Raw genomic sequence first — 26,831 nt, 5'->3', positions numbered from 1 at the left:
TCTGGATTCGTATTGCTCCAGACTAAAGCTCCCCTGTTCCAAATAATCAGCTGATTAGCCATCTGATTTCTTGGCAGATCGTGAATGAATAAGGAGCTTTGGTCCTTCAAGCGAGACAGATTTATGTGCATATGATATGTGAGGGACAAGGAGGGTAGTAGTGTAGAAAATGGCAGCTGTAGGTACAACAAATTTTGATTGTTTAGACATTAAAACACGTAGTATAGAACAAACTTTGCTTCCCCTTGTTAAACAGGTAATAGAGTAGTTTAGCTGCTTTGTTTGCTTGAAGTGGCTGGTGTGTGGGGTTGCTCACTTAAGGGATAGGGAAGAAATTTGGGTGTGCTCTCCGATCAGTAGGAGATGTTTGGGGTTAGGACTGTGTTTTGTTTAGGGGAGTTAGGGTTAGGCCACGTTGATGAGGGCGGTTTTGAAATATGTTATTGTGTAGAATAGGATAGACGTTAGGACCTATTTGTTAGAGCATTAGTAGGTATTAGACATTGAAGTATATAATTAGGTACTAAGTATGCATATGGAATTGGGAATTGAAGTCGATCAGAGTTCAGAGATGCAAGATCATGCCTTAAAAGTAGTTTGTTTCACATAGCAGAATAATTCCTGAAACCTGTAAAAATTAAATTGAATTATAGCAATTACAGCAATTTATAACTTCATACTACAGCGTATTTTCTTGAAGAAACATTCTTGAGCAGATTTCCGTGTGGTGAAAATGAAAATAATATGAAAACTAAATACATCACTAATTGCCTAATCCTTCAAATTAGACACTTATTACTTACGATGTTTGTAGAAAATGCTACTACGAATCTTACACTATTTTTCTTATATTATTCCCAAGATTAATGTGACTAAAACTGTTAATCTGCACCGGGTCATAATAAACTTATTTCAGCCAACCAAAATTAGTTATCTTAGTAAGCGTTTATCAAACTTACATTGTGCATAAACTTTGCTGGTTGAACTATATAGTTTGCAGTATTTCGAAATTTATGGACTTTCCCGCTTAGATCGAACGGGCAAAAACATTTCAATTACGAACCTAAGGGATGGGGTTAGTCCTTTGGGGAAGTGTTGAGAACTTCGTAATTACCGAAAGATGAAGCATTCATTATATCAATTATTGCTACACATTTTTGCTAAATTTCATTATTAATGATTATGAATACATATTAATCAGATTTATTTCTTAGTCCATCAGAACGATAATTTAAATTTATACACAAAAAATATATTAAAAAAAAAGAAATAAATTATTTACCTACCTTAAATTTATTTAATTCATATCGTTTTAAACAAAAAAAAAGTACCGCCCGAGCAGGGACTTGAACCCTGGACCCTTGGATTAAAAGTCCAATGCTCTACCGACTGAGCTACCCGGGCACATATTGAGGATTTAGTGCTTGTCATTCATTTCCTATTAGAGTACGTGTAAACCGAGCGTAAAAGTTCAATTGGTATATTCTTAGGTAATATAGTCCAGGGGCATAAACCATTTCAATAAGATTTCGGTATTTATTTAAAAAGGCTTGGGAGGGAAGGGGACATAAATAAGTATAAGCATAACCAAAGGAACTGCTTGTAGGGTTTTAATCTCTTAATGATTCCAGATAATATTTCTTGTTAAAACAGCTTATTATATATTATGAAAATTCATACTGTAGGATAGTATGAATGAATGAATTTATTGAGTGAACCAAACTTGCTATAACTAATTTTGCTATGTAAATTTTTGTGGTTGTTTAACGTTAAGTATAGAACATTTTTTCGCAGAAATGTTTAAAATATTTTTGTTTTCTGCCTAATATATTTTATTGATCGTTACTAAATTATATGCTAGGCCAGACTATTAGTTGTCCCACTGAATTTTACATCTCAAAATCGTTGGAACGGTATCTCTTAGTTTTTGAAACAAACATCTTTCTATGTTCATTAATAATAACTGCAATACTCGGCGAAAACACGTTCCCTGATTATTTAGATATGTGATTACTTCAAGGAAAAATCAAATTGCACAAGCAGTTAAAATGATAATACCCAGGTATTAGTCATATTCTTTCCATTACAGGTAAGTCAATGTCTTCCTTATATACAATAAGATATATTATATCTGTAAGACCCTACTTGACCACCTCAGCGATTAATTCAAACGACCCCTTCAGTTGAGTGATTATGGTAAGTGATTTTGTTTTAAACGAGTTTTAGCCATCATCCAAAAGTCAAAACCAGATATTTTCACGTTAATAAGTTTCATTAATTATCCAAGTTGTTTGCAGTGAGAAATGACGAGCTTGGCTAAATTTAATTATAACGTTTCATGAATATTAAACATTGCAAATGAGTAGAAAATGCCTTTTTTCCTATTTTAGAATCCTAACAAGTCTCTATGCACTTTTATATTTCATATTTTGTAACGTAACATAACACTTTTTATGATAATTTGTACCTTAGCAATATACACATGTAAAAAGTACATTGTAGCTAAGTTGTGTATTAATGAGCGATTAATGACCTCAACTCTATCAACACGCTCGCTTCATTCATGTGTTAAACTATTTAGATTATTAATTGCCTTCATTCACTTATCGTGTAAATAATTATTAATTATAATAAGAAATTATATGGCATGGGTAATTACTTTTTAGAGGAATAATTTCCCGGAAATTCTAATCTACGGGTACCGGTACAAATTTGGCGGATGCAGCCCCAGTGAATATAAATCGAATACGACTCAATTAAATTACTTTTCTCTATTTTGATATCTACCTCAATACTTCAGATCCATCAATATGCTAAATGATGGGAATATAGTAGCTAATATGCGGCAGAGCATATCTAAAATTGCATTCGAGTTTATAGAAAGCACTACATCACCATTTCCTGAGGCTGAATTTCCATTTCTATCAATTTTCAATTTATGAGCCTATTCATAATGTAAATATGCTCGTATTTCATTTATTTTATCAGGTAGAATGTTTGCTTCCATCATTTTTACATAGACAGTTTTGACTTTTTCCCTTCTGGCCAATAGCACCTGTTGACGAATCGAATTCCATGGGTTGTACCGCAAAGATTAGTTTTTTTAATTTCGTTTCGATCAGGTTAATAACGGAACTCACTATCTCTATTTACGAGTGACATAAAGTTTTGATATACTGCCGAATAAATCTGGCAATTTACGACCCATGTGTGGTGTAAAAGTTTATCCAGAGGAAATTCGTTTCCAGCTAAAAACCGATTTCCAATTTGCTCGCGTAGAATCTTTATTAAACATAATGTCTGATGTAGGTATACGAATATAAAGCTTGTATCTGTATCTAGAGCATGGTACAAAGTGCCAAAATTGGCTGGTTTTATATTACGCGATATTTAGCGGAGGTTGTTACGAGATGGGGTTGAGGTAATAACGAAGGAACTTTGGCTGAGTTTCAAATTACAAAACTGGCTAATGTTTCCTCGTCGATCATTAGTTATGGTTCAAATTTCGAATTTTGCCATTTATGAAAGAATTTAGCACCACATCGCGGACTTGATCGATAAATCGAGCCAAATAGGTTTAATTCTTCGCGATGCTTTGGAAATGTCGACGTCAGACACGCCATGGAATCACGAGATTAGATATACAAACTTTGTCTGTTTGGCGTTGCCTCAAGTTTCCAGATGCCTTTTGGTTAAGAACTAACAATTGTAACGTTATTTGATATTTGAAAGCTATTTTCATACTAAAATTGCCATTCCTAAACAACATACTGCGCATCTTTAAGGGCAGGCACTTAGAAGTAGATTAGACTCACGTGCCATAGCTGTTCGTGGTCATTTTAAACCATTTTTGTAAATTTTAAAGCGCTAAGTCAATGATTTTATTTTATTTTCTTGGTTGCACACGCTATTTTTGGTCTTCTAAATGTAAATATTCTTATTATTTTCATATACAGTAGTGCGAAGAGCTATACGTGATTTTACGGAATTGTCACCTATTTTAAGTAACGCTTTGCTCCAAAGTGGGTCATTGCGACCATGAATGCTGGCTGATGGGCGAGGCAGAATATGAGTTTTTTTTCTCTTGTGAATTTGTATTTCAGCTTGGACGTCCGGAATCCACAGGTATTTCTTTTTACTCACTATTCATGTCCACGACCTCCAATTGCAGTTTTAAACCCACACCCTCTAAATCTTGTGTAAAACCAAATCTGGACACTAATAACGAAAGAACGTCCCTTAAACAGTTCCGCTTTTTGCGGCAGCCGCAGGATCCACCAGCAGCAGCAGCAGCAGCAGCAGTAGCAGGATCGTTTCCTTCGCTGTCCCTCTGCCGGAATTCTGACTCGCTGCGAATTGACTTTTTCCCTTTATTCAGGATTTTCCACCTTCGAGTCAAAGCTGATTTATGACGGGGTTGTTTATAATGCCTCGGCCTTCATGGAAGGCATCAAGATGGGAAAAATGGATGAATTGGCAAAACGGTGAATTCCGGACACGTAATGGGGCCCTTAAGGCCCTATTTCTCCGAGGTAATCGTTCATCTAAAGTCCCAGACAAGAATGCTAATCTTTCAATGTGTGACACATTTTTGATGTTCTAATGTATCAGCATCTGAATAGAATGATCCACATCATGACGTCGTCGGCTTGAGACATACGTTATTAGCTTTCTAACATTTAACAGAAGGAGATGAGTGTAGGTTGGTGTGTCTGTGAGGGATAAAGAGGGATGTTGTAGCGCATGCTTAATTTCTTGGCGCGAAATCCAGGTGATCGATAGGCCTCCGGAGTCCCGGACTCGAGAGCACTGCAGCACAGATATAGTCTTCCCGGATCCGCGCTGTCTGGCGGGTTATCTCGTTCGTTCTTCCATATTTCTCTAATATGAATACCGCTTTATAACAGTCTTCAACGGATTTGACCAAAGAAACTCGACCTGAAATTGGACTCTCTCTCAAATTGCGTTGCTCATCATCGCTAAAACTACTGGCATAACCTTGTTTCCCGAGGTCTGGAGGCACCTGTTAGACCTCCTCTACCAGTCAACAATAACGCTGTACAATAATTTTCTTAAAACATTCCATTGGGAACTTTGTTTGCTAAAAAAGCCTTTTCAGAAGCTGATTGTCGTCATGTAAAAGATTTTTACAAAATATGTGTTTCCTATTGAAATTTGACTTCAGGTGTGCGGTCGCAAAAGGTACATTCTGATTGTAGTGAGTGAAGCACTGAGAAGATGAGCTTGCCTAGATCGTGCCTGTCAAGTCGAGCTATGAATGGAAAGGTATGAGTTTTTCAATTATTTCAGCATCGCCCTCATAGCAATAAGGAAATGGATAACTTTTTGCAACGAGTGGAATTTTGCGGGATTAGCGTAGCGAAGTATCGCAGTACGACCCTAGTAACGCAAAACATTTTCTAATTTTCATACGTGATCCGTGTGGGGTACACACTACATGTGAAGAGGTACAACGTTGTTCCATTTGCTAATTAAGTAATGAAACGAAGGTGCCTGCGTTCAATATGTAACTAGTTGCAAAATGGCACTGTATTGATTGGCCCTTTGTCTGAATTCCAAAATGCCACTTTACTTAAGTGTATTAGAAAAAAGATATTATGGAAGAATTTAGTAGTATTAAAATGTATATATGTATACCTAACCCAAAATTAAATAGTAGTATATTCTAGATAATTGTTTTAGAGAGGAATTTGGCACTGCAGAAAATCCAAATTCTGAAAATATATTCAAAGATTGATAACTGCTAGAAATGGATTAGTCGAGCGATTTATTCGAGATCGATAAAGCTATAAGATTTTAGCAACCCTGCACTGTTCCAAAATCCGCTCGTCCCATGTATATGCATATGCGAATTTTAATATCAATTCACTGAATCCAATTTGTACCTACCAACACACAAGATCTGTGAGAATTGGTGGATACGAAGTGAGCTGAAAAATCAATTGTGAAAAGCTCGCAAGCACGAATTTTTTTCAGAATCTTTAGGCTTACTAGAAAGTAACCGAAGCACTGCCTGAAATTTTATATATTCTGTTTTTAGAGGCCACAAACGAACAGTTTTTCAAACAATACCTGGCAATTGAAAAAAATTACATATGTTCCTGACAAAAACCAAATGAAATTATAATTTTATAGTCCTGACGTTTCTCTATTGTGAAAACCGACCGTTCAGCCAGGGAAACGTGAAATGTAACGAATTAATCAGGGAAATTTCGTGAATGAAAAATGGGATTATCCAGGAGTACGGTTTAATTTTCTCTGCCAATATTCGAGTAGCATCAAAAGAATTATTTAGTTCCACGCCCTAGATAATCATTAGATCAGTTAATTACTAGGAATTGCATAATCTTTTTGGCCCAGGTTTGTCAAACTGTTTAGTTTCTGGACTTATCTCCGCGAGTAATGAAACAGTTGTCTTAACTTGTCGCGAAGCCCTGAAAATCAATTTAAAGAGACCAAAATCGGATTCTATAGAAGAAATTTAAGGTCTGCCATCCAATTTTTGTCTGTTCGTGAAACTAGGTAGGTTTATATATTTTTATTGATTTTGATAAACCCTTTTTGATGCCCAGTAAAAGTTGAATTTTTACAATTCAAAATTCGATTTAGTTTAGTAGCTCTTCCGCATCAATAATTTCGCTTTATTGTTTCGATACAAAATATATCTCGATATGACGGCATGTCGTTATTTGTTATACGTATACTTGAATCTATGTGAACCGGAAACTCATTCCTCAAATTTATATGTTTCTAGGGGAAAAGTTCTTCATTTTGTAAGTTTAAGGTTGTCTTCCAGGATATTTTAATCGATAACTCCCTCATATATTCAAGACATTGTTGTCATCTCATTTCGAATAAAAGAAACTGCGACAATTACAGCAAATTTAACATCGAATATATAACATTTTATACATATAATGATGCATCGTTATGTTTATAGTCTAGGTCATGTTGATCGAAAACTTAAAACATTTTTAGGCCCCAGGAACGCACACCTAGACAAACAGTGGTGTTCATATAATTAAAGTAAAATTAGCACCGCATTCGATCATTTTGTTCATTCCTAATCAAATAATATGTGACCATTACCTCGTTCTCGAATATCCTTACAGGCCCAAGAAACTTCCTTTCTAAGGCAATGAAATTTCATGAAATATTTAGAGCAAATTTGCAATCTGAAAATATTATTGTAGGCTGAAGAAAATCTGACTGCCACTTAATGAAATTGGAATGTTTGAGCAAATTTATGGCCGGATATCGATAAATTTACCCATTCCAGCATATGCCTGCCAGTAGTTAATTTTTCGTCCAAAGTGTTGAATGCCGAAGAGAACCCAATTTCGAAATAACGAAATTGGTTTATTGTCAATTTCAGAACATGTCAATCTCCAGGTCTTGAATTTAGGCTCGGAATATTTTCGCAGGCCTCCTTCCCGAAATATTTATTGGGCGCAATTCGTTTAAGGCAAAGAAAATCCCATTTCGTACATTTAGAGCAATTTTATGATCCGACATTGGTAATAAAACTCAAAACAGTTTGTAGTCCGAGAATCTAATTGTGAACTAGAGTTTATATGCATAATTTAGATTATTCAAGACCACATCTTCCAAGGTATTTGGAGTCAAATTATCGTTCACAGCTAAGTTTTCCGTTACGAAAATAATAGACTTTCAGAAAATTCTGTCCATATATTTAATGCATCAGAGGCAACATATCATTGTCCAACTTTACCAAAAAAGACGACTCCTAAGGAAATGGAAAAATTGGCCCAGGCTCTGCTCTAACTTCATTGCTTCTCTTGATATTCTCCTCGTGGGAAAGTTATCAGAACTACGATCTACTGGTCCTTAGAGGTGGACAAACGTCGAATTTGCATTTTTCTCGTAATTACGCAGTACACGTTTAGGATTCATTAATTCGAATAACGTAATTTATATAACAATTATTTCCCTCCAAATCCGGTATTTTTTCCTTGTTTCCATAAACACGAAACCTAAATAGGCTAATGACTTTCGCTGCAAATTTATGTTTTACTGCGGGTTTTTTGTTTAGTCCTCTCTTGCTCGATTATTGATTCATTTGCAGATAAAACAAAACTCCTTGTAGCTGTCTTTTAAATAACCTTTTGGCTTACGACACGCCAATGTCGTTGTTGCGTGGCTCAAATTAAATAGCCTTCCCCCATTTAAAGCCTGACTTAATTGTGCCATTTACAGTTAGTTTCAGATTTTAATGGTTCTTCTACTCGCCTGCCTCTTTGTCTACTTCCAAGGCCCTGCCTAAATTAATCTTGGACAATTTAATACAAATAAGGTGTACTTGGCAGATCATCCATCACTTACAACTTTTGAGAGCTGTTAGAGAGTTTCCGAACTGGCAAGGTTGGAAACGGTTCGGGTATGTTGATAATTTTGTTTGTAATCCGGCAGAGGGAATGATTTTTTCGTTTGCAAAGGGGATTTTAAACAGCCTTGAGCCTTTTATTAACGCTCAACGTTTCCTGACAACAGCCATTAATCACAATCCCTGGAAACATAGTTGTTCTAAAATGGCACATTAAAGCTGAAAGCTTAATGAAATCATGCAAACTAGAGTGCTCGAATTAATCCTGGATTACTGGAAAAATCCTTTTTTTGCTTTCAAACGAAAGCGATTCAATGACAACTTTGTTAGATTCATTTGGGGATGAAATGAGTGAATGAACGTGGTCCTTTATGGATCCAGGTACGGCAGGGCCCGAGGCGGCCCTTTAGCTGATACTCCCCCAGTTTGTGCGGAGGTCGCTTATTCCTAATCCTTTTAGTCGAGTTTATATTTAAAACGTCGGGCATTTGCGTTTCGTAAAGGACGTTTATTATTGGATTAGTGAAACCTTACCTTTTATATCTTGCTGACATTAGGTAGGTCTGTTCGAATATGAAGATCAAGTCGATAAGATTATTCGATGCTTACATTTCCGATGGCTTACTAGGAACAGCTACGCATTTACTTCAATTGTACGACTTTAAGTGATGAAACGTGTCCCGAAAGGCCAACGTTTTTTTAACGTTTTGCAACTGGAATTTGGAAGTTCGCTAATTTGTAAAACCGAGTTTGGCCCACTGAATATTGGGCCAATATAACAGGCGCAATAAAATCAATTTAACCCTCGTAAAGTGATAAATGATCTGGTCTTGAAAAATTGCCAGCAGTTCCTATTTAATCCATGCCAATTTTTTGTCCTCCCCTTTAAGGACTAAACATCAGATCAGACACGTAACATGCTCTTGAAAAATGAGGATTAACATTGCTAACCTAGAGTTTATTTATTTAGGTCGACATACCAGACAAGGAAAAATGACCAATTTTATGGCTAGCCGTGCCGAAGGTTAAACCCATTACACCCCGCCATCTTCAAAACTGAAACTTTGCTCTTGAATTTATTAACCTGCAGCCACTTCGTAAGCAAAATTCCTAATATCCTTTATGCTCTTTAGGCTATAAACAGGGACATAGCTTCTGGGCAAATGATATGCAAATTTCTGTTTGAAAATTCAGGCACTCCACTGCAGTTTTACGGGATTAAACGAGCCAGGGCGTCGATAAAGAGGGAATCTCATCCCTAATTGACTGTGCAGTCAATTAGTGTAGCAAACCGAGCTAATCTCCCAGCTTAACCGCATATTCCATGTGGCCCAAACTGCATTGTTTCATTCTAAGCATTGTGAAGTACAGCTCGGCTAATTCGTATTTGTAAAGAAATAGTCATATTCTTGCACCTCCTGTTTGATATCTTGTACAGGATGTATACGGTTCTATGGTATTGGGTACTAGAAGTTAAAAAATAGAGCGAATCAACGAAGTTTTCCTCATACAAATGTGGCTTGTTTCTATTCTACAGAGGGTCAAAGTAACTTTTTTTCTTCTGTAAATTTCTAGGAAGGTTTTTCGATACGATAGGTTCACTTAAAACATTTGTTAAGCAATTAGTACAAATTATTATTAAGTGAGTAATAATGCCTAGAGATCCGAGAACTACACACGAAAGAAGTTGTTACAAGTCAATTTCAACTAAGTTACCAAATAAGTGCGTACACAAGAATCTCCTCAAGTCCTCGAAGGATCTTCATCCTTTTTTTTATCCCTCCTTGGTTATAAACCGCAACAGACCCTGAAATCCAAGTCAGACAATGACAGATTCATAGCCCTGAACTTTCCAGAAACATCCGAATTTATTTGTCCTCCTCCACTTCGTTAATTCTCCTCTTCGACGTCCATTTTCTATATAGACCATTGATTCGAAAACGGACCCGAATTTAAAAGATTCTCGTTAATCCCGTCAGTGTTGGGGTCCCTATCTGATATCTAAAGGTCCCGTGGGCGATATTGCGCCGCAGTTTTGTTAAGGTAAAACATTAGCGGGGTCAGGCCGTAAATATTAGGCCAGTGGGACCCTGGAAAAATTTTCAGGTACTTTCGAACGAGTTTTACAACTTTTTTTTAATGGATAAACTGTCTGAATGTAAGTGGAAATGCGACTTAAGTGTTACAGATCCTGCGAATGTAATCGAATTACCATGGTTATTAACTAATTGATCGAATGACACTCCTTGCCCAACCCCAGGGTTTATTGGGAGGACGTGAAGTGACAGGGGTTTATGAGGGTGTGCTGATAATTGCTATTTATAGGAACTCGCCATTCGTTTGTGCAATGGATTACATGGAAACATTGTGCAGCTTCGTCAATTTATTATTAGTATCCAATATCCCGTATAGGTTGCGACTAGAAATTTTGTTTGAAAGGAGCGAGTTAACGTAAAGACCTAATCCTGTTTCATTTATTGTGCTCTATTTCTACATTTATTTCAACCCATTTTTAGATCTTTTGCATTTGACACTTTGTCCTCATTCAGATCTCAATTTTTCACCAAAGAGTTTAAGTTGTTGTCATTACATAAATCGTCATTTACATAAAACTAATGACGATTTTATCAAGTCATTCGGTTCAAACTAGGAAGGCGGGAATCATATATTTTGCTGCATAAAGAATTATCCTCAAATGTCCCAAGACGTGTCCTTAAGGGAATCATTTATCACTTTAATAGAGTGTATTCGAGCCAAGAAACAGCCTTACATTGTCCCATCACATTGCCTTACATGTTTATATACGCGTAGACCCTAAACAATAAAAAAATCCATCAATTGTGTCACTCAAGTAAAATGGCGTTTTCCTTTTTGCCAGTACGGGAAAATTGATTAAATTAATGACTATGTCTCCAACCCAGCTCTAGTTCTCGTCTAAAATTAAAATTTGTATGGGGAACTTTTCAGAAAAAAATTGATTAATTATTGTTGCTTAAGTGATTTTTTTTTGTTTTTCTTTGTAAATTTATCAAACTTTTTTAACCACCAGTGAAATGGGTCACTAATTAATTAACAGACCGAAATCTTTTGTGACGCGCGATGCTGAAACATATTGTCCTTTCCACTCCAAGTTAGGCCTTTTGGAACAAAAATGATTTCTTCCTCAAATTTTTTTTTTGTGTGTAAAGCACAGATTTTTGATACATTTTAATTCAGTTTAAGACGTTTTTATTGTAATTCGCACGTCCATATCGAGATAAAAAATAAAATCGATGACCTCATAAATCTTCGACAGGCGTCTGGATATTGTCACCCATTCCTCTGAGAACGTCCCGGGGAAAGTGTTTTCGGAATTTATTACTCGATCTACATGCATTTATTACAATATGTATAGTTTGAGGATTTCCTTGCTTTACGAGTAGTGTTTGGACGTGGGTTACATAAATTTATAATGCATATAAGTGGAAGTACTCCTGTGTTTACCTTTTTTGTATCTTGCATGCTGACAGATATTTATTATCAGTACACTTTTGTGGATGGACGTAGCCATTCGCGCACATAAACATACACAAATCGTTCCATCAGTCTGGATCATCGAGGAGTCGTATTCCCACGTACCCATGTCGATAAGTCAACACCTATTTTGCTTCAACCATAAACTGCGCGTTTCGACCGTATCTACAGAGCAGTTTTAGATTGTCTAATATACTTTTTGAATTTTCGACGTTAAACTTGAATACAGTTTAACCCTCGTGCTCCTCTAACTTTTCGGGAGCCCCCAGCGCTTATCTATAGAATTTCTATCGTAGGAGCCGAATAAACATGTTGTACTTCCTTAGTGTTTTCGACATTTTAATAAAACTCTTCAACTTCTATCCAAGCCAGAGGAATCACGTTTGGAGAAAATCGCCGCAAAAGTTTGGAGCGCTCGTTTTGAAGAGGCTTTCAGACCGAGTATGCAAACTGCCGGTGATAAATGAACAAAAGGGCCAACTTCCAGCTGCTTCAAATGCAGATTGATGCCTCAAGTTAAATAGAAAACAACCGTTTCTAGTCAACTAGCAATTGCAACCTAGGAAAACTGATTTTAAGTTTTATACCCTTCAAAGCATCTCATACATCATCCCTAGACTTAGTGGTAACTTAATTTTAAAAAAATCGATGCACCAGGAAGTCCTAGATAGATGTGTTGCATATGCAAAACGGTGATGATGTTCATCAATCAGGATGCCATTAAATGCGTCGACGTTTTGACAGGAGTTTATCCAACGAATCAGCGGGGGAGTTAGGGCAAGGGGTTTAACCCAGATGGGTTGGGTTTACGTGTGCGTTAATATCAGTCGGTATGGCACTTACCTTTTGAAGATAGGTCGACTTTAAGGTGCCCGTCGTCTGCATAAATCCACTGGATATTTAAATAACAAATGGCATTCTTCGGAAGTAATCGCTGCAAGAGAGGGCACAAACATTAGCAAAAACCACTAGTTGCAACATAAAACAAATTCCTTCTAGGATATTATGCATTCTTTTTCCAGTTGCAATTAAAAAGTGGCCCAAATCTTCACGATTTCTGCCACTGCATTAATTTTTTTTGCCATAATTTGTATTGTACCTCGCCCTCGACAATTTATTATTTACTTCTAGCGGCTCTTAATCTCCATTTTCCGCATTTTAGGACTCGCCCCGTGTAAGAGACTCGCATTTTTTTTTACCTCGCTGGATAAATTTCAAATTCGTCACCCTGATTTTTCCCGTTTACGTTTTCAGATTTCTTCGCTGATAGAACATGGCAGCGTCGGCTCGTTTCGGTCGACTGCAGTGGCGCGCGTCGGTCAAGGAGTCAACTTGGCCATCGAGAGGTTCGTTACTGTCGGTGAAACTATTGCGGACGATTATCAGGAAATACGACAGGGCATGTACGAAGCTTGCAAAGAAGCGAGACAAGCTGGTAAGTGTGCGATCGGTGTGAAATGATGTTTAAATTTTGTTCTCTAATTAATGGGTCTACGCAGTTTTATGACAGCAGTGTCTACATAGCGGACAAAGAAAACTCAGGAAATAGGAATTTACCTGCATACGTTCATTAAACTTGTTAGTTGCAATACAGTTACAAACCTAAGTTTTTGTCTCAGGTTTGATCAGAACCGAGGAAATTCAGGGGATTAAGCGTAAAAGAACTTTTTTTTGCCTTCGGTGGCTTAGTTATTTTTTTTATTCAAGGAAATCAGAAATGTTTAGTAAATCCTCTGTAACCCGAACGAGAAGTTGAACCGTAAAACTTCTAGCTCAAAGAAAAAAAAAATTCGGTTTTCCTTTTGCTGTATCCGTAAGTGGGAGCATTTATCGTTTGCGTTTAAGTATTCATAAACCCTTGTGCCCGTAACTTTTGCTCAATATCTAACCCTTGGAACACGTTTAAAGCGAGGGAATGCTCATTTTATTTCCACGAATTCGCGCTTACTATCTAGATATGCGCCCGATTCAATTTGTGGAATCATTTATGCGGAAACTCGTTTCGACGTTCACTTCGTGAACTATGCATGTTTATTGATAGCTCATTCCGACTTCCAAGGGGTATTACTCAACTTCTCGGAAGCAAAAAGCTTTTTTTGATTTAAACCCTCGAGTCACTTTGTCTACAGTAATGTTCCCTTAAAGTATTTCGCTCTCCACTCCACACGGATTTTTTTCTTTCCACACGCCTCCACAAAAAGACTTTTTTTCAAGGGGAAGGTTAAACCCCACAATATTCGTTTTTCTCTGAAAATTATGAAGAATAGGGCGAAATTTATTGAGTAGATTTCGCATTTGTTCCCATGTTGTCAAATATCAATTTCATCATATCTTTTGAAAATGACTTCTTAGAATTAGATAATATTTCAGACCCTTTGCACGAAGAATACCTTTTAAGGAGCGTGACAAGGTTACGTTCTGGAAAGAATGGTCTTAGATTAAAATTTTAAACGGAGCTCTTACGTTTCAAGAACAGAGGTAACGAGAAGAAACTTTTGTCACTGATGACCTGTTTCCAGAGCTGCAGAGTTGCCACTTGTTGTGGCTAAAAGTTTAGTTGTATTTAGTTTCAGACACGAAAGTTCGATGCGCCCAAAAGGTTTAGGAGTTTCCTCTCGAGATACGAAGTTTCATACAAAATGGGCACACATTAAGGGTGCTAGATATCGCCTGAAAAGGAGGAGTGATGACCTAAGTGTGGTATATTCAAAGTCTGTATCGTTCTAGTAATCTAGAATACTTTTTGGCACATATATTTAAGATAATTTTAACTCTTATGTAAAGTTTATGCAAATTTCATCCACTTATTCTCAAGACCCGGCACTTTGCGATACGCTTACATGCAAATACTACGCTAAGGTAATTTCCCTTTATATCTACATAAAGTCCAATTAACGTTGTTATTACTCCTTTCCTTTTTAATAGGATAACGATGGGTGACCATTAAAAAAACCTAACAATGGGCGGTGAACTGTTATCCCAGGGCGTTAATTAAGCAATTTACTATTTACGATTAAAGATCTAACACATGAGGTGATTCCCCGTAGTGCTGTTATCCGCATCAACGTTCAACGCTTAGTTCAGTTTTTCAACCATCGCACTTTGCACAATGTTGCCTATTTTAAGATATTTTTATTTTCGAGTTTGTACAATAAATTTTTTTATCAGGCTCAAAATGGTTTTCCGCATCTGGAGCGAGAAGAAAACTTTTCAGAACTAATTCTAACTGGGCTTATTGGAACTTTGTGCAATCCGAACCTTTAAATTTTTATCTTTTTTTCTTTCCTTCTATTTGGAAGCGACGCTTCAGACACAAGCACACAAGAATTGGATTATTTGCATACCTGGCTCAAAAAATTGGACAATTTTTGGCGAATTGTGTCACTATAAACATCCTAATGGGCTTTATATAGGAGCAGCTTCAATTTTAAATTGGGAAAGTGTCTCATCGATGACATTCATAAACGTAGTCGAGCACTCAAAATTCTCTTTTAGACTCACCTCCTTTCAGGCGTGACCTGAAACATGTTGTGGATGCGAAACAGGTGGTTTCCATTACTGAACTTAATGTGATCATTTTTGTTTTTATTTATATACGGATACCTGATATCCATATGGAAACCGATAGGCACTCATAATGATTGTGGGCTTGCTAACTTAAATTTACTCACAAAATACTTAAAAATCGTACTTAAGGTATGGTTAGGAAATCAAATTTCCCGTTGTGAAAGCGATACTCGTTAACTCAAGAAACCCGATGCGGAACAATTATCCGGAGCTAAAAGACAAAGTAAAAAAATAATTAAAAAAATCTCCCTTTATTTTGCTCCGTCAGATTAGGGTCCTTCTAAAAGGAAAATAAATCCGCAGGAGAGCTCCATTGAATTTAAATGCAAAGCTTCTTTGTTTATGTGGTAATGGCCTAATAAATTTCGCGGTTTGTGGTAAATCTCAAGGCACGAATCACACCCGCAAACAAAACAAGATATATCGAAAACACTTCTAATGAGATTTTTTCAAGGCTCGCCTTGGTGATGAAGCCTTAAATGAGCGAGTTTCACTGGCTTAATCTTCTTGTAATTAAGTCGGGGGACTACAAAAATGTTGCCCTATTACTGCTTTTTGCTTGGTAATCTCATTCTTTCACTTTTACAGCAACGAAGCTTTATTCGAAAACTCACGTCCCTCATCAATACATACTGTATTTGAACCTCGTTTAGTTCTCGATTGCTTAAACATTTGTAAAAGCTAAGTGGGCGGATATCTATTCTCTCGAGTCCCCTCTTCAGTTGAGCTTTCAAGGACTTGAAATTACCAATCAATTAAATTCGAGGTATAAGTAGCCCACTGTTTTTCATTTAAACACAAGTTCCAATGAGCTTTCCATGATGCCTCGCTTAAAATATTATACATTGATTTGGGGAACTAAATTGCTAGCGAACTATTATTACTTGTAAACGACTTAAAGAAATGGCGAAAAGTAGGGGCTGAACAACACAGGGCAAATATTTTGGTAAGAGAAAATTACGAAGCTTCGACAAAGAAACACATAATTTGGCCGGTTGTCTGGAACTTTTGCTCGGAAAACTCGGAAAGTTTTCGGAGGAAAATCGAATGAACAGACCAGGATTATTGGAACCGGGTATGAGCTTTGTCATGGAGACGAGCCAAAATCGAATTAGAATAAATGCTTTTCGTTTAAAGTTGCTGAAGCTTTAAAATTTTCTCGTCGGAAGGTCGAGCACTGGGATCCGAATAACTAGAAAGTTTTATATATATATATATATGCATACAATTTCAACAGAAATTTGATTGTGAGACGAGATAAGCATCGAAAATTGGGTTGCAATGAGCCTCTTTGGGTGTTTCGGTCTCAAAGGAAACCATGGTGATTTTTTTATTTTTGGTAGAATCCGTAGGCAGTGTCAATAATAAATCTCGTAAAATAAGACAGGAATACACTGTCGTTGCCGATTTGTAACCTTCCCACCTGCTGCTTTTTACATGAAAAAGGGCTAACGATGTAGGGATTTGGAGAGATTTTCAGCTAAAACTCTCGGGGATTTTTCTAGTTCCCAAAGAAACTTTGTGTAAGTAGTAAAAATTTCTGAATACGAATTGAATTTCGCAATCTTTGTGATAAGGCTTTTTGGGTCGCTCAGGTATTAGCAAACTTTTTACATTTATATTCAACCAGAAGTTACGTAAGTTGGAAACGCGATTTCTGTATTCATTGCGGTTATGGAAAGTTTGCCTGTATACTAAATGCTTTTGAGGATTTGAAACTGAAACAACAAAAACCGTCTCACTTTGAAGAAAATTCTAGTCTCTTAACGGCCTGTTGTCTCTCATAAATCGGTCTGAAATTTTAAGCTTCTATGAATGCAAAGTTGCATTTTTCGTTCTCTTTTCGACTGCTGTTCGCAGGAGTATTAAGACCTTGGTCTTTTCATCTTTAAATTGCGATTGTTTTCAATAGGTTCACATGTTGGTTTTCAGGCAGTGCCATAGAGCAGATATGCGAAGAGACCAACGAGGAAGTATCCCTAGACCGAACTCTTTTAGTACGAGCTGCCAAATGCCTTTTAGCTTCTATTACTAGAGTGTTACTTTTGGCCGACATTGTAGTCGTCAAGCAACTTCTTCTAGCCAAAGATAAGGTACGTTCCACCATAAAACCCTGCACATGTCAAGTTAAAGTGCTGTCGCAATGCAGAAAATTATCTCCAGTTCATTATACGACCTCATAAGTTCTAACACTTTTATGGCGCGTTAATTTCGACGACAGTAAATTTCAGGAACCTGAATAATTACAATTCCCCTCTGTAGGTCTTAATTTCTATTTCTGCCCTATCAAGAACCGTCAAGATCTCAAAGTGTTTATGCCACTCGGAGAAGAGAATTCTCTTGAGCAGGCAACAATTTGCAGGTTCTTGCGAAATTTGTCGGGGACGTCAGGAAACGTCGATATGGCGGCTAAATTTTTGTTGTCTTTCAGGTTTCACACAGTTTAGATCGCTTAGAATCTGTGGGCAATTTCACCGAGTTCGTCAAGGCTTTTAGTCAGTTTGGAGCTGAAATGGTCGAGCTCGCCCATCTCACTGGAGATAGGCAGAACGACCTTAAGGACGAGAGGAGGAGAGCTCAAATGTCCGCTGCCAGGCAGGTTTTGGAGAGGTCCACGATGATGTTATTAACCTCTAGCAAGGTACGCTTTTACTTATCCATTCACACGCTTACTTATATTATCTCCGTGTAGACCAGCTTAAGGCACCCAGATAGTACCTCGGCGAGAGAAAACCGAGACACCGTCTTCTGCCAAATGCGAAGAGCCATGGACTTTATCCATTATGTGGTCAAAGATGGTGTTTTGAATGGCAGCGAAACGAGCGTACATTCCCAAAGAGAAGAAATGGAAAATGATAGAGGGACAGCATATGCATGTATGAGACATTTGCAAAAATTTCTGGAACACTGCAAAGTTACGATGGGTCAGTATTCGCTTCATGTTTACTAAAATTGCCTGTCTAAATGTCGTGAAGTAACAATCTCTGTTCGTGTACATTCTGTAACTCGGCATGCTTGAACTCGATCTGAAAGTCAGCCACGAAGTGTGTTTTATGCAATTAACAAGTCTCGAATGGGATTTATGTGGCAAAATAAAGACATGCGAGTTCATAGCGAAAACTTTAATGGGCGAGAAACTACAGAAGCTATGCAGAAAGCCATTGTTAAACCCAAAGAATTTCCGTGGCGAGTGTTTGCATGCAATGTGAATTTCAAACGGTTTTTAGCCAAACATTTGATTTTATTTCGAATTCCCGACATTTGAGCATGAAAGGGATTTAGGTAATAATCACGCTTCAGAAACAAAAATGTCCTTTTGTAACGCTCCATGGAGCAGCGATATTCAGAAGCGAAAGAGATTTTTATTTATCTTTGTGGGGCATCTAAAGGGTGGCGTTACATATACGGTAGGTAAACATAGGGGTAGATTTATCGTACAATAAACGGCTGGAAACGGAGATAAGCTGTTTATTCATTGTGTTTATATAGAATTTTACTAGATGCCTTGAGTGTAAAAGGAAGGCATTTAATAAATTCGTACCGGGACCGCAAAATATATAACTACACGGTCGTCTCAGCTAATTTCCTGTCAACGATAAGTCATTAGAGGACGAATCATCGTAGATTTGGCATACGCTAGAAGACCATTACCACTTTGAATCGAGGTTATTAGGAATATTTAGTAACAGTCATGAGATTCTTACTTATATTAAAAATTGCAATGAAAAACATTAGAGAGAAGAGTAATTTTTGTTGATTCATTTGATTGTTTGAAATTCAACAATATGGAAAAAAACTTAATGAGAGTTTCACAACTCTAGATGCCTCCTGCCAAGATACATTGCCCGCAGCCCTGGAAGCGGTACTAGAAAGAACTCAGGACTTCACTGACAGTGCCTATACTAGCCACGAACACAGGGAAGCAATCTTAGAAGCAAGCGAAAGACTTAAGGCTGAACTAGACCATCTTTTAGGTTTATATGCTAATGTGGTAAGTGACTGAACGATTCCTAAATTGCCGATTTCTTGCGCGTATCATGAATTCTCTTCATTTGAAAAACCACATTTTAGATACAAATTGGTTTTGAGGGAGCAGTGAATTCACCTGAAGTAGAAGAGTCGGTGCAGGTGTGCATTAACACAGCCCGAGACTTATCCAGGCATTTAGCCAACGCTGCCATTAGCCAAGCCCAGGATTTGAACACAGCTACCAAGCAGGGGCTGGAAATGGTTATAGCCATCCGCGAACAAGCGCTGTCGGGGGATATTGATAGACTACATCAAACTTCCGACCACTTCCTAGATTCAATTGATCACATTTTAGAAGTCAGTCGCTTTTCTTCTGAATTACGTGAAACTTTTCATTACATCTCGATTTCTTTTTAGGTTTGTAAACTTTTGCGACACGTGGCAGTATCAGAAACTCTTCAGGTTTCAGCGAGATTTACCGAGATCAATCTTCGCGTGTACGGACCTCAGGTGGTAACTGCTGCCAAGACGGTGTCTTTGCACCCTAGCAGTAAAATTTCTCAGGAGAATCTAGAAGTGTTTGCTGAAATGTATCAATGGTTGGTGTCTGACGTTACCACTATTGTCAAAGATGTGCTGGAAGCTAGCCAGGCAAAGCCGGAGAAGCAAGTTTACATGTCGTTACCCAGGCCTGGGGTGAGTATGCCTACCTTGTTCTAAAGGCCCTTTGATATAATAATAATGTGATTTACTTATGATCCGTTAGATGTAAAAAAGCTACAGCTATTAAGAGAATGTGTTTAAAAATATTAGGAAGTGTTGTTTTGCGCCTGAATCAAATGAATAAGTTGACTTCTAATACGACCCGAAAAATCACTGTTGAGTAAATCATTTTCAAAATTCGCGCAGTTCGTTCAGAATAATTTATACAATAATATATTTTGAATTATCGTAGATGTAAAAGCAATAAAATTTTCAAAGATTTACATACATACTTAAATGAATTCCAGAAACATGGAACCACGTCGAAACCCCTTAAGGCTGTGAGACTGGATACCGAAGAACAGGAAAAGATCGCAAAGTCTGGGCTCGAAATGAAACTTGCCACGAGCGAAATGGAGGCCGAGACCGAAAAATGGCAGGAGAATAACAGTACCCAAATGGATGTAAGCATTCGGTTTTACCACCCTACACTGCTTCTCCAAGTTTGCATATTTTAGGAAAACAATGACATAGTCAAAAGAGCAAAAAACATGTCTTCCATGGCCTTTTCTATGTACCAGTTTACAAAAGGCGAAGGTCCCCTTAAAACCACTCAAGATCTATTCACTCAAGCCGAGTATTTTGCGGAGGAAGCAAACAGGTTGTACAAGGTCATCCGGCAGTTCAGTTACCAGGTATTCATAAAGTTAACCATTATAAAACTTTTATTAAAGAAGGTTGTCCCTAACAGGTGCCTGGTGGAGCCCAAAAGAAAGAATTGCTCGAGAACCTTGATAAGGTTCCGACCTTTGTTCAAAGGCTGCAGTTCACGGTGAAGGATCACACGGTGGGGAAAGCGGCCACTTTCACCAAAGTCGATAATGTTATACAGGAAACCAAGAATCTTATGAACGTTATTTCTAAAGTCGTTACAGTTTGTTTTGAGTGCGCTACCAAGGTGAGTGTTACTATTCTCAGAACTCACCACTTTGTGCCACACTATGATACCCTATCTACACTACTCTTCTTTCTGAAAGTATTGATGTTAAAATACTTTTGTATTCAACACTTCTTCTTCACTTCCTCTTTCTATTACGTTTTCTCAATGTTCTCTTCTATGCTGTGTGTTTTTCTGGTTTTACGATAGTTGTTTCCTTTTATATCACTGTTCTTTTGTTATTTTTATTTATTTAGTTTAATATCACATTACCACAAAGAGTCACTATACCGTGCGACGAGCTGAATGGGTCTCTTTTGCCTGGCCAGTTGAGTCCTCAGGCTTTGCACAGATTAATAAACGAACAGAGATTCTTGAGAGGCACTGCCACTTTGCCTCGATGAGTACGTACGCTCAGGAAAATTATTATGATCTAACATTTATGTCGTGTGACTAATGTTTCAAAATTAAACAATATTTGTGGTTTTGTTGAACTAAACTTGCGTTATAAGAATTTATTATTGCATGGCTGACTGTCTTTAAAAAAATATATTTGAAAGCTTAGTTTTCTTGTTTTTAGTGCCTTCTTTTTTCCTTCGGTTTGTACAGGGAGGGACCTATAGTTGATATTCTTGCAGACGAAATCTGATATAAATTGCTGAGACCTATAGGGTCCTCGACTCTGTATAGTGCTGATTTTTCTATTTTAAATCTTCTGATTGTTGAAACTTCTTTCTAGTTTTATATTTCTAACGTGGACGATTTGGAACTTTTAAAGGCATGGTTAATGTAGCCAGCTAACTTAGAAATAATATCTCTTTACGCTACATAGATTAGGTAGATTTTCAGATTTTCAGATATTTACTGATTCGAAAAGGGATGATTTTAGTGCTATATTCAATAACCATTCACGTTGCAGTATTTAGGTCAGCTATTGAAATTTATTATTTGGCCAATATCAACGTTGGGATTTGGACAAAAATTGAGTTTAATCTAAGGGCAGTATTGATTTTGTTAGCACAAGTTTTCAGGGCATTGGAAATAGTATTGGACCGTGAGACAGCAGTAATCCAATTTGAAATAATTGAAGCACCCATCAAATTCTTTGTAAGAAAAATGATTTTTGAAGACCTCCAAAGATTTGGGAAGTTGTATCATTTATTGACTTTTTAAGAAAAATCGATTTTCCGGGCATGAACATAACTTTAACCAAAAATTGTCGCATAAAAATGTTTCTTAGAAAACGTTTTTATTATTTAGATTAAACAGGACGGTGTCAGCGGGACTTTTTAGTTTTAAAAGCGCATAACTTTTAGTGTCACATTGTGTATACTCATTATTATAATAATAAAGATACCCTGTATTTAGTTATAAATGGTCTGGCTTTATATACAGAATATTCTTCGAGTGCGTTAAAGTAAATTTCTTCATTACTACATCAATATTTTTAAACATAGCTTCGACTGACCCTCGTCAAACAAACTCGAAAATTTCGAAAAATTGTTGCAAAACAATTATCGTATTTCCCTCTTTCTAAGCGTGTGTTTCCTGTAACTGAAACTTTATTACACATACAATCAACAAAATTAGGTGTTTTCTTGAAGCACTTTTAGTTATTTTATTCATGCTTAATTAGTTATACTTAATTTGCTCTCGCACTTGTAAAAATTAAAAGTAAATCATCAGCAGCACATTTGATTCAAAGTTAAGATAAAGTGAAGTTGAATAGATAGCGTGTCGAAAATAGGAACAACTCATTTTGGTTACAATCGTTTAAACCTATCTTGTTTATGTGCATTGATTTCACTTCATCTTGGTAACTTAATATACGATTTAATTGAATTAAAAGTAAATAATACACACAAGGAAAAAAGTTAAAGATATTGAAAATCAGCATCAGTAGATATACTGTGGGCGGGTCGGTGTGCGGTTCGAGGTCGTTTGGGACGAATCTTGCGCGTGTGCAGGGTATGTGCCTACTAGAGGTCGTTGGGTGAGATATATGAGGGGATGTGACTAAGGATGGTTGATCGATAGGTTATAATCAAGAAATAATTTTTTTTACATGTCGCCTAAGAACCCCTGGTCACTTTCCTCCATAATTCACCCAAACAGTCCACGCACAACAAGCGAGCCATGATAACACCGTCGCTATTGAGCCAGAAGGCCATAGTATCGTATATCTACCATCCGATTTTAAATAGTTAAATCTTTTTGTGAAAGATGTTATTTCAATGTCTTTCGTAGTCTGAAAGGTGGTCTTCGACCGTGATCGCAAAAAGTCGCGACAAAAAATATTAAAAATATAAAATCTCTCAATTTCCTGAAAAGTGATGACATTGTCTTAGTTTTTTTGTTTCTCTATTAAACTAAAACCTTTTTGTTGTTGTTTGTTAGCACGAAGCCAACTTTATCTCGAGTGAAAGAAGTTCTGGCATATCGGATGAAATTTTGTAATTTTCTTTGCGTCGCGTTGCAGAGATCATCCTATCAACCTTCACTTTTTTTGGGTACCGGTCGAAGGCCACAATGCGACCTTTCAGACTATGTTTGGATTACATCTCTAACATCGTTCGAAAAAGACATATGACTGTATAAATTGGGATGCTGATTTTTGTAATTGACTGGCAAATTCGCAATGACAGAAAGATTTAGGAAAAATCCTCATTTCCTTTGTAGCTATTAAACGACTAACATCCGAAAACTACAGCTAACACAACGTACAGTTTATTGGTTTCATTTTGCAATAGCAAAATGTTATTTATTAATTTTTGAAAAAAAAGACTACAATAGCATTTTACTATTGCTTGAAACAAAAAATAAATTGCTATTAACTTTGTTCTTGTTTACATCAGCTTAATTTGCCCGACAACCCGGCTTTCCTCAACAACCATGACGATTACCAGGTTAATCATTTGATGGTGCTTGCCCGTACTTGTGTTCGTGTTAGAACCTGTTATTTCAATTTGATTTCGACCATTTTGTTTTCGAGCACGCTACAGAACTGTATACGATTGTGTGTGCCATTTGTAAGAACTAGATGTTATTTATTAGAAGTTGGATATACATAGAAGTGTATGGTTCATAGTTGCTATAGTCACAGCTAACGGCCGTAACAAATAGCCTGTTGGCATTACCAAAAGGCTAATGGACTCCGTAATTATTTATTTACGTATAGTATGTTTAAATAATCAAAATAAGAAAGTGTATATAAACAAGTGATTGCTTTGATTAAGTGTTTAAAGGGAATACTGCAGTTGTACTGAAATCTTCACAGTTCTTCGTACGATTAAATTTCAAAACAGATTTTTAGTAGTTTCAGAACACGTTGCTTTGAGAAATTAAGCGTAAGTATGATGAAATGAAATTTTGCTCCATTAGGCAAAGCTATAATTGGCAGCGAATGCCTATAAGACATGTTGCATTTTTACATAAATATATATTTCCTTCAAAACCTCCCTTCAGTTCTTACGGCCCGAACTTCAGTAAGAAAATAGTCGGTTTACCTGCTGTTTTTTACTCAGTTCGGTAATGCTGAATTATTTTATTTGCAAAGAGTTCTTTAGAAGATTCTATGAATATTTCAGCACAAATAGGTATTAAAAATCCTACTAATACAAGCCTATTAAAATAGCAAACCAATTTTTCAGTTATCTGGAAAAAAAAGGGAAGTCTAGGATGTTAACTTGAATCTAGGCCTGTATTACTTAACATCTGCTAGGCTGTTCATTGATCTTTAGAAGACTCTAATAGAAGTTTTTTCCTTTTCAAATTTCTAGTACAAACTGGAATTCCGAGGCAGTGGCAGCGGGACTGGACGAGGTATGGGGGGCGAAGGGGGCCCGTCTAGTGGTGGCGGTGCAAGCGGCGATTCCAAGGGCGGCACGGCAACAGGCTCGGACCAAAGCTTATGACAGTTGGGGATGTCCCGGCGCAACAAGGGAGACTCGAGACGTACTCGGGTCTCCTTTTTGTTGTTCTAGGACATCTCCCTTTTTTGCATTTTTGCTTTTTCTCAATTTCTTATATCGGCCTATCGAGGAATCAAATTTGCTTTTTTTGGTTGTTATAGATGGGAAAAAGTTCCCATATCGTGCCAAAGTTTCAGGCAATTTCTTTCCGTAATGGTCTTTGACTCAGTTTCCAAATTAGGTAAATAATTTGGACATTCAGTTCAGAAACCAAAAAACAACTAATTCTTGCCTGCCTTGATCACAACAAAGCAAATTACAAAATCGTACTAAAACAATAAAAATGATCTTCCATTTTTTGTGAGTAACAGCACTCAAGTGAGGCAAGGATGTGTTTATAAGTATGTACCATTAGCAACTAAAGTAGTGATTTAAAGTAAGTATAAAAAAATGAAAAACAATCATTCAAAATGACTGCATAAAGAATAACTTACACCAATCACCTCGATATTTAGCATTTAGCCCGATAAATTAATAATATAATATATTAATTGTTAAGACAAGGTTAAGCTTTTCTAGATAATATATTGAAAGTTAAAACTTGCCAGAAGGTATATAAACGTATAATTATAATTTAAATAATCTATTTTTGTGTCTGTATAGGTGTTTGTTCCTCAATTGAGTTAGGTTAGTTACAGGTAGTTCATTATTGGGGTTGAGGCCAGTAATTGACAACACTTACAGGCGATTTTTGAAATCATCTTCGACAAGAAAGACTCACAAAGTGGTTGTGCTTAGGCAATTGTGTCGCTTTTTTTGGCACAATACTACTTTTAACTAGCTACAAAAAAACATAAATTGAATTTTCCACTAATTATTCTCTCAGAAAATGCTAGTGAGAAACGATTTGGTCAACTAGAGCACACTAAAGAAACAGAACATTAGAAACAATGAGGGGACAAGAACACGACGTCTTAAATACCACTTACTGATGCCTTCACCTGCTTTCTTCTTTTCAAGAGTTAAATTTGAAGAAAAATGCAACTACATCTATGTCATGTTTAATTTTGTAATTTTTTTTAAGAAAAAATAAATTTTCCTTACAATTGTCCCTTTCGACACTCCTTCTAAGGCTAGGAACAATTTCGTATTACGTATTACTTAATATTATAATTCATGTCGTGCCTGTAAACTCATACTTACAGTGATACTCATAGACAAATTAATGTTTTAGATAATTATTATTAATTAAAAAAATATTATTATACCCTGTTAGTTTGTATTAAAAACCATTAGTTTTTGTGCGTTTACATAAAACAATCTCGTTTGAATTTTTTATGATAATAATTATGATTTAATTTTTTAATGTTTGTTTCATTAAATCAAAATGAAAAACAAATTTTTTTTGGATTTGGTTCTTGGATATCGCTTTTACAATTAACATTCCCACGTCAAAGCCAGCAATAGGTTTCAGAGAAATGTGATTTCCCAAAAATCAAAACCTTTGATAAAAAATTCTCTCGAGAGTTTTATATGAAAATTCGTTTCGTAAACACCAAAAAGGAGCTTAGTACGTTACGATAGTGATACCAAAGAAATATTTTCATGACCAGAAGCGTAGCGTGTAGTTTTTGTACCTTAAATCGTATTTACCTAATGATTATAGAGCTAGTTATGGTCTTAGGTATTGTGTGTTACTAACATATTATTAAAATATTAATAAAAGTGAGAATATTATACATAAAAATAGGGCGATGTGTTTAACTGGTATGGGCGATCTTTTAACACGTTTCGTTGATGTTATGGACGTGACTTGTTGGGAGATATTAATAACTTTTAATATAAATAATATATGTTTAATAATAAA

The 26,831-nt window shown here is 36.5% G+C and overlaps 2 protein-coding genes and 1 non-coding gene across 12 annotated transcripts in view; 1 reads left to right on the top strand and 2 right to left on the bottom strand.

The window, feature by feature from the left end:
- LOC136342415 (serine/threonine-protein kinase Nek2-like) overlaps positions 1-26,831 on the bottom strand; it is a 43,103-nt gene that overhangs the window by 3,781 nt on the left and 12,491 nt on the right. Inside the window, exon 2 of one of the 2 annotated variants that reach the window (XM_066288199.1) lies at positions 12,722-12,812. The exons of the other annotated variant lie outside the window; for it this stretch is intronic. The gene's annotated coding sequence lies outside the window, so the exon portion shown is untranslated. The remainder of the gene's footprint in view (positions 1-12,721; positions 12,813-26,831) is intronic. 2 annotated transcript variants of the gene reach the window in all.
- Positions 69-26,831, top strand: alpha-Catr (alpha-catenin related). Of its 9 annotated transcripts, none has more exons than XM_066288181.1 (14): positions 172-256; positions 8,239-8,419; positions 13,133-13,313; positions 17,378-17,538; positions 17,877-18,086; positions 18,138-18,369; positions 19,267-19,436; positions 19,517-19,771; positions 19,832-20,110; positions 20,425-20,580; positions 20,635-20,811; positions 20,868-21,074; positions 23,909-23,959; positions 24,833-26,831. In XM_066288181.1, exons 3-14 carry the CDS (start codon positions 13,280-13,282, stop codon positions 24,965-24,967), a joined length of 2,067 nt encoding a protein of 688 aa, XP_066144278.1. In that variant the 5' UTR covers positions 172-256; positions 8,239-8,419; positions 13,133-13,279; the 3' UTR covers positions 24,968-26,831. The 9 variants fall into 9 exon arrangements, with proteins under 9 accessions (XP_066144269.1, XP_066144271.1, XP_066144274.1 ...); XM_066288176.1 differs by lacking the exons at positions 172-256; positions 8,239-8,419 and adding exons at positions 4,815-5,058; positions 5,120-5,286; XM_066288172.1 differs by lacking the exon at positions 8,239-8,419 and having other exon boundaries at positions 69-256.
- Positions 1,332-1,404, bottom strand: TRNAK-UUU (transfer RNA lysine (anticodon UUU)). Its single transcript has one exon. It is a non-coding gene; the product is annotated as a tRNA-Lys (tRNA).

Source organism: Euwallacea fornicatus, chromosome 12 (assembly GCF_040115645.1).
Source record: "Euwallacea fornicatus isolate EFF26 chromosome 12, ASM4011564v1, whole genome shotgun sequence".
NCBI lineage: Eukaryota > Metazoa > Arthropoda > Insecta > Coleoptera > Curculionidae > Euwallacea > Euwallacea fornicatus.
Note: the sequence above shows the minus strand (reverse complement) of the source record. Positions and strands in the feature narration are given on the sequence as shown.